The 9,173-nt window shown below is 37.0% G+C and overlaps 1 protein-coding gene across 2 annotated transcripts; it reads right to left on the reverse strand.

Moving 5' to 3' along the window:
* Positions 1-5,700: 5,700 nt before the first annotated feature.
* Positions 5,701-8,752, reverse strand: cdkn1d (cyclin-dependent kinase inhibitor 1D). Of its 2 annotated transcripts, none has more exons than XM_084408460.1 (3): positions 8,678-8,752; positions 6,640-7,106; positions 5,701-6,482 (listed from the first exon to the last, which is right to left on the reverse strand). In XM_084408460.1, exons 2-3 carry the CDS (start codon positions 7,100-7,102, stop codon positions 6,424-6,426), a joined length of 522 nt encoding a protein of 173 aa, XP_084264586.1. In that variant the 5' UTR covers positions 7,103-7,106; positions 8,678-8,752; the 3' UTR covers positions 5,701-6,423. The 2 variants fall into 2 exon arrangements, with proteins under 2 accessions (XP_084264586.1, XP_084264585.1); XM_084408459.1 differs by lacking the exon at positions 8,678-8,752 and adding an exon at positions 8,362-8,636.
* Between the last annotated feature and the right edge of the window lie 421 nt (positions 8,753-9,173).

Genomic DNA, 9,173 nt, shown 5'->3' on the forward strand with positions numbered 1-9,173 from the left:
TTGATGCGTTGCCACGGCAACAGTATCTAAGATATCAATAATCCTTTCACAGGTTTACATCTGCCGTGTGTCTACATTGTACACATAAAGTTTGAAGCAAATCGGGTAAAAATAAGACACTGATTTCAAAGCATTTTGAAAGTGATGTACTTCCTGCTGCCTGTTGGTGGCGCTATAACTTTGACTCACAATAGTCACATCTGTGCGATCGGCCTCTTACAACAAACACACTGCTGAAGTTTCATCAAGATCAGTTAATGTATGCAGAAGTTATAACACACTTCCTGTTTCATTTTTTCGCCATAAATTTGTTTCCTCGCCACGGCCAAACCGTTTGAGATATCAAAAATCCGTCCGCAATTTAGCATCCTCAATGTCTTGACTTCATGCACACCGAGTTTGGAGGCGAATCGATGAATTCCCTAGGAGGAGTACATTAAATTCCACAGCATGCGTTTCCAAACAACGCTAAATAGCCAACTTCCTGTTTGGCTGGCGTAAAACTTAGAGCACGAAAGTTGTTCGGCCCGATGAGATCTACATGTGTACCGAGTTTCATATTATTACATGCAAGCGTGTTTGATTTATGGACAAGTGTTCGGATCCCGTTCCAGGGGGCGCTGTCGAGCCCCCCTGCCACGCCCGGGTACCAGCTTCAGTCCGGCCCTGATGGCCGCGGGTTCTGACGTGTGTGCAAAATTTCAAGAGTTTTCGAGCATGTTAAGAGCCCCAAAAGTGCCCGAAAGGTTGACAAAATAATAATAATAATAATAATAATAATAAATATAGCTGCGAGCAGCGATTGCGGGCCCAAGCCGGTGGCACCGCCACCCCGGTGCCTTTAGTTACCTAAAGGCACCGGGGATGGCGGTGCCACCGGCTTTGGCCCTCCATCGCTGCTCGCAGCTATATTTATATATATATATATATATATATATACATATATAAATATCTATATACATATATATATATGTATATAAATATCTATATATATACACACACACACACACACACATATATATATATATATATATATATATATATATATATATACTTATATATATATACGTATATATATATATATATATATATATAAATATAAGACAGAAAATTTTACTTGTCTTACCTTATTCTGATTTTATGATACACCCAAAATATTCCACAACAAATCCTTTAAATTTAATGTAAAAATAAAAACGAAAGTAAGCAGTGTTGGTCTCACGTAACCCTCTCATTAGAATCAAAATGTTTCAATATTTGCGATGTATTTGGATGCTAAACTATTCTTTATTATAGGCTTTGTACTTCACTCGTGTTCCAATATCGATGGAAAAAATCATCCTCTTCACACGCGCAAAAATGTTCTTGGAAACATCACAGTGGAGCTCTGCTTACTGTGAATGGTACAGATTGTACTACTGACTATTTAAACAGAGCAGTGTAATTCGTTTATGTTAGGTTGACTATTTTTATTATTATATTGTATTAGGGCTATAATGAACAGGCTGCGATGTCAAGATTGCAATTCTGGAATGTGTGTGTGTGTGTGTGACGCGGTTGCGGTTGAACAGTGGACACAAAAACATAAATAAAATGTTTTAGTTAATTCCTACATCCATAGGAATAAATTGAAAATGCTCGCTCTACTCCGCACCATTATCAATGTCTGTGCGGACGTCTGTATTTTACTAGTATATAGTATACTATAGTTAGCGATTTAAAAGCGCTCAGTGGTGTCACACGTCGATTAACCGGTGGGAAAATTTTATCACAGTCACATCCCTAATATATTTATATATAAATACAATAGGCCTACCTGAAAGAGAATTTTACTTGCCCGACCAGAGTATAGCCTGATTAGAACGTCAATAACAAAAAAATAACTTGGGAATCACTAAAACGAGAGATTATTCTAATTTCATTACATTCATTTTAAGTTGCAATCATCAGTTAATAATAAATGTATTACTGATCAATGGGGTTGCACTGCTGAGGCTCATGCTGCTTCTCCAGGAGAATTGTAAACAAATGAGCGCAGCACACAAAAAAGCAACCCAGTTAACAACATACTGACTATAAAAATTACAAATATGGAGTTTTTATATTTTTTATAACATATGATAGAGTTAAGCAACCTCACTTGACGAGTAGGCAACTATTTCCTGAATACAATCACGATTGAAACTGTGACATTGATTTCATACAACAGGTTAATAAACAGTTACAATTAAGTCACTTACATTTTAGATGCAATATTGACTGTTTTTGTTCTGTTTCAGCAGCAAAAATAGTTAAACAAAGATCACAGCAACTTGTTTTCTCATTACTGAATGATTCAGCATTTTGAAACGAATCGCTTGACTCAAAGATTCAATGGTCAATCCATAAACATCTGTCTCAATCATGAATGACTCAGTCATTGGAACGAATCATTTGAACGAATGAATCAATGACTCGCTCATTAAGATGGTCGCCTGGCGACACCTAATGGCGGTTTAGTGTTATGTTTAAAAGTATCATTCTTTCCAACGTGCACCATTATCAATGTCCGTGCGGACGTCCGTTTTTTTACTTTCACTTTTATATTAGCGATTTAAAAGCACCCACTCGTGTCACACGTCGATTAACCGGTGGGAAAATATCCTCAGACACATACCTAATAAATGTATATTTAAATACAATATTGGCCTACCTGGTAAAAAGTTTTATATACTATTTTGATGTCCTTTTGGACACAAGAGGGCAGTATAGCCCTATGTTTGCTTTTTTGTTGAACCAAATAGCACTAAATAGCCTGTTTTTAACTTTTTCATTCTTCTTGAATTGCAAAAACAGAATAAAATGGGTTTAGTTGTGATATTTGTATACTTTTATATAGAAATAAATGGTATATAATTACATTTTTAGAAGATTTTTAGTGTTTCCTTTTTGGACATTAATCCCTCGCCGTAGCAAAACCGTTTGAGATATTTATTATCCATTCACAACTTAGCATATTTAATGTAGTTTCATCATGTTGAAAAAGTTTGGTACGAATAAAATAAATAGTTTAAGAGGAGTGGCTAAAAATTCAGAGGCTGATTTTGCAAAAAAATTCACATTCAGACCCAAATATCTGACTTCCTGATGGCCAGAGCTATTGAATGTAAATTAGAAAGTTGTCCGGCTTAATGAGAACAATATAAAAACTATTTTTTCTTTACTGTAGTTAAAACTAACCCCCCCACTTTTGTCTAAAGCATGTTGAAAGTGACACACTTCCTGCTGCCAGTTGGTGGCGCTATAACTTTGACTCACAATAGCTACATCCATCTGATCGGCCTCTTACCACGAACACACTGCTGAAGTTTCATCAAGATCAGTTAATGTATGCAGAAGTTATTCCACTTCCGTGTTTCTCTTTTCTCGCCATAAATTCGATTCCTCGCCACAGCCAAACCGTTCGAGATATCAAAAATCCGTCCGCAATTTAGCATCCTCAAAGTCTTGACTACATGCACACCGAGTTTGAAGGGGACACAGTGAATTTTCTAGGAGGAGTATTTCACATTCCACAGCAAGCGTTTTCCAAACAACCCATAATAGCCGACTTCCTGTTGGGCTGGCGTAAAACTTGACCGGGGTAAAGTTGTTCGGCCCGATGAGATCTATATGTGTACCGAGTTTCATATTAATTCATGCGAGCGTGTTTGATATATGGATCAAGTTTTAGAACCCCGTTCAAGGGGGCGCTGTTGAGCCCCCCTGCCACGCCCGGGTACCAGCTTCAGCCCGGCCCTGATGGCCGTGGGTTTTGACCTGTGTGCAAAGTTTCAAGAGTTTTTGAGCACGTTAAGGACCCCAAAAGCCCCTGAAACCTTGATTAACAATATAAAAGCAAGAGTCAAATCCCCCCCTCCCCTCACACACACACAGACACAGAGAGAGGGAGAGAAAATTCTTCAGAAAATCCACATTCAAACCAAAATATCTCTCTTCCTGTTGGTCGGAGATGGTTCATGTAAATTAGAAAGTTGTCCGTCTTGATGAGAACAATACACATACCAAGTTTTGTGATTCTAGGAAAAACTAAGCCCCCATTTTTGACTAAAGGTGGCGCTACTGAGCCATTCCACCATGCCCGTTTCTGAAACTTTGCACATGTCTACTGGCTAATAAATGTGATGTGTCTGTTGAGTTTCATGCAATTTCAAGTATGTTAAGAGTCTCAAAAGCATCAAAAAAGAATATTAAAGTTTGATGCATTGCCACGGTAACAGTATCTAAGATATCAATAATCCTTTCACAGGTTTACATCTGCCGTGTGTCTACATTGTACACATAAAGTTTGAAGCAAATCGGGTAAAAATAAGACACTGATTTCAAAGCATTTTGAAAGTGATGTACTTCCTGCTGCCTGTTGGTGGCGCTATAACTTTGACTCACAATAGTCACATCCATGTGATCGGCCTCTTACAACGAACACACTGCTGAAGTTTCATCAAGATCAGTTAATGTATGCAGAAGTTATAACACACTTCCTGTTTAATTTTTTCGCCATAAATTTGTTTCCTCGCCACGGCCAAACCGTTCAAGATATCAAAAATCCGTCCGCAATTTAGCATCCTCAATGTCTTGACTTCATGCACACCGAGTTTGGAGGCGAATCGATGAATTCCCTAGGAGGAGTACATTAAATTCCACAGCATGCGTTTCCAAACAACGCTAAATAGCCAACTTCCTGTTTGGCTGGCGTAAAACTTAGAGCACGAAAGTTGTTCGGCCCGATGAGATCTATATGTGTACCGAGTTTCATATTATTACATGCAAGCGTGTTTGATTTATGGACACGTGTTCGGATCCCGTTCCAGGGGGCGCTGTTGAGCCCCCCTGCCACGCCCGGGTACCAGCTTCAGTCCGGACCTGATGGCCGCGGGTTCTGACGTGTGTGCAAAATTTCAAGAGTTTTCGAGCATGTTAAGAGCCCCAAAAGTGCCCGAAAGGTTGACAAAATAATAATAATAATAATAATAATAATAATAAATAATCCTACCGGAAACAATAGGGCCTTCGCCCTTTCAGGGCTTGGGCCCTAATAAATAATCCTACCGGAAACAATAGGGCCTTCGCCCTTTCAGGGCTTGGGCCCTAATAAATTGCCTGAACAACTAGTTGACAAATATGTCTTTAAAAAGCTGAAACTGGAATTCTCCTTAACAAATTCTGTTTAAATTGCAGTTTAATATTTCAGCATGTGGGTTTGGTTTAGACTTAATTCGATCTTCCTGACAGCAGTTTAAGGCTTTCTATTTATTGTAGAGCAATTATTTTGGTTAACTGCATCAGCTGCCTCTTTAATACCAAATAATTTCAAACAAATAGCTAATTGAACAAATTTAACACATATTTTTGAATATATCACACATGCACAGGACAAAAATACAGTATTGTAAAAAGTATGGTACAAATGATTGATGGAAAACGTCCTTGCAATTTTTGCTAATACTACAGGTAAGATTCAAACTTAAGACAAATGTAGCTTTTCAACATATTACATTTCCCCCCAATTTTGCAAGACGAAGCCTCATGCACAATTATAGGAAACGTGGTCACTCCTCAAACAATATTTCAAGGGCAATATCCATTTAAAAACATTTACAAAATCTCTTTTTACATAACTTCAATGATATCGAAGCATACCTTGTATGTAGTACAAGTAACTCTGTAATAATAGTCACTTTTATTTTATACCCAAATTAATTTGCTTCAAGAAAAACATGAATGGCTCAGGTTAAACATACCTTTTTTGTAATATGTAAAAACAGGAATGTAAATAACAAAATTGGGACAGAATAATGGTAAGACATTGTTAGCCGGCACTGATGCCACTTAAAAGGATCAATGCATTTTGAATCTGAGGAATGCAAAAGTTTATGATGTAACCAAACAGTCCTTTTGTAGTGCATTTTTGTAAACGTTCACAGTACTTGCTTATATATAAATAAATGTATGAATGTATATTCAGTGCAAAAAAAAAAAAAAAAAAAAACATTCCATAACATTTTCAAATTTGACTGTGTAACACAGGATGGAACAAAATATAAAAGTAATTTAGTTTTTAGTTTAGTAATGCATTCAAAATGCATCTGATTGATTTAGCAAGAGAGTGAATGCTTATTCAATGACTGGAATCAATTGCTTCTAATTATTCAAATGTACGATAAAATCTGAATTTGGATCTAATTTATAATAGTCATGATTCCATGTTGTAACAATAAAATCTGAAAAAGTACAAGAGGTTAAGATTTTTAATAGGTGCAGCATATATATATATATATATATATATATATATATAGCCTATTAAGCCTTATTTGCTGGTCAGTTAGAAGAGCTACATGAGCAAATATTGTATGTACATTTATACAAAAAAAGTCCAAGTAATGTTTACTGTCCTGGTGAAGCTTTGTGATGAAGAAATCTTCTTTTTGACACTCTGAAAAAGTCTGAAAGAGAGAAAAGCATTTTAGCATTTTTAATATTAATATTAGTGGCTATACAACTAACAATAACATTATTCGTTTTTTTTAAACAATGTCCCGGCTCACATCAGTCTGGCTTTAACCCAATGAAACTGAGAATGTAAAGTGTGCGACTGTATACCTGTGATGTTTGCTTGTCTGCGTTTGACCCCCAGCAATGCAGCCTTTCTCTTCTCTGGCTTGGTTCCCCTCAAAGTTCCTCTGGTCCAAAGCTCCAGATATTTCTCTGTGGCCTTTGCTGGAGACGAACAAGCGCAGGATCCTCCTCCAACAGCTGCTTCCACCATTTGCTTTGCCATACCGGGCCTGACCACACAGCTATGGTAGAACGCTGGCACGTCCTGGCACCGCAGCTCCTCCCACTCAATGCAGCCAGGGACAGGCTGGTCCCTCTGAAAGTCAAAGTTCCAGCGTTGTTTGGCGTTCTCCACACTCATGCAGAAGAGCCTCTGGAAGTCCTGCTGCAACTGCTGGTGGTCCACAGGGCCGAAGAGGTTCCGCCGAATTACTGCTGCCTGAGGTTTTATGTCCTCCTCCTGCCTGGCCAGCAGCCCAAAATCACATGCAGCTGGTGTCACGGACATGTTCCTGTCAAACATTGGACAAAGGAGAGAAATGCCCCAAAAGTATAGGTATTAGAGTAAATTTGTCTAGTGTTACCGGCACAACACTTTTCTACATCATTTTCGCTCAATGTATTTGAATCCAATGGCATTTTGGTGATTGCATGAAGTCAGTTATCCTCGTCCACACATTTGTGTGTGTAATGCAAAGGCATTCAGACATTTTAAGTGTGATTTTAGTGTCAAGTTACATTTTGCACTCACTGTGTATATGGGTAAATGATAAATATAACTGTCCAACATAAAGATGCTGTTTACAATACCAAGTTCTTACACTATAAAAAACTATTATCATGATTTATCACAACTTTTTATCTTTTGTCAAATCAACTTAGAAGATGATTAATGTGGATCATATTTTGAGTTTCTATTAATTAAACCAATTTCCTTCATTGTTTTTTATTTATTTCAATGAACTCAAATTTTAAGGCAACCAGGTAACTTACTTTTTTAAGTTAAACCAACAATAGTTTTTTACACAACAAGAATATGTTGGTTTAATATGGTTTTCAAAAACATTTATGGCAACTAATATTTTGATTAAATGATTTTAAAAATGGTAATACAAAAACAAAGAGCATAAACACAAAATTTTGAATGACTTGTTTTGTTTGAGAGTTAAAAAACATATTAATATCAATTAAAAACTTATTTTTGTCCAATAAATAATATGATTATGCGAAACTACTTAAAGAATCCTTTTATTTAGGCTTTCCCTGTTCATGATCATGATTTCCTCAGGATGGTATAACCCCCCCCCCCCCCTCCCCTCTAATATCAAATTATAAATATAATAATCGAATGACTGATCGAATGATTACAGTGTGCTTCAAAGAGTCGTACATGAGTCAAATCAGTAATTTTAATTAAATTTACTCTGTACGATCGCACTATTATAAACCACTGAAGGAAAAAATTGTGAGTGTGACTTGTTTACATCGAAAAAGTAGGCGCGGCACGTCTATTAAATTACCAGTACACTACACTACTACACTTCACGAGCACGCGCGCACGAGAGAATAGAAAACACAACAGGAATGACTGACACCGTTCCGTCACTCATTACCAAATACCTTTAAAAATCGTTACCAATAAAACAGAGGACAAGCATTTCAAATCCCCCTCTATATAGATATATATCAATGTAAAAAAATAAATAAAATAATAATCATAATCATAATAATCATAATAATAATAATATAATTATATATATAACTCACCATTCGAGTAAGAGCAGAGCTCTGGATGAGGGAGATTAAATCCACAGCTACCGTTACTAATGCACTTTCTGATCAGTGACAGAAACTAACGACCTGAACTACAAACACGACAGGAGAAGCGAAGCTCTCAAACTCATCTGACTTCTAGTAAGTTGTTTGTTATGATGGCAGGACTGCCCACAGTCACGTGACACGCACAACACTACTGCATTCAATAAGAACATTTATGTAACTCAAAGTCAAAAACAAGAAATTATCTAATAATGCATTGCTAACAACACAAAATAGTCTAAATATATTTGTAAAATTGACGTACCTTTTCCACGTCTTAACCTAACGTATCATCATACACATGTGAAAAGTAGGTCAACCCCCACCACAACCCCCCCCGCGCGCGCTTGACACACATTCAGTGTTTTTCTCGTGTCACGTTCAGCTAAGGCGCGCGACCAGGAACTCCAGTCACGTTGATCTGCAACGTGACGAGGAGGAGCTACACACTGCATTTGATTTTCGTCTGCTACGCCGAACCTTTCCTAAGCATTGAATCAATTGAACCAAATGCTTTGCAAAATGATTCACTGTTTCGAAGCGCTCGGGACACACGCTGTGACCTGTGCTGGTCAAAACTAAATACAAGAAAGACATGCATAAAAACATGCACAAACCAAAACATGCATAAAAACTTATTTTACAAACCCATTGCAAATGTATTATTAAAAGTATAATATATTAAATGCAATTATCAAATCATCAAATAACAATATGAAATGTCTCTACAATATGTGTTCTTCAAGTTGCAGGGCTAATTT

Source organism: Rutilus rutilus, assembly GCF_951802725.1.
Source record: "Rutilus rutilus genome assembly, chromosome: 4".
Taxonomy (NCBI): Eukaryota; Metazoa; Chordata; class Actinopteri; order Cypriniformes; family Leuciscidae; genus Rutilus; species Rutilus rutilus.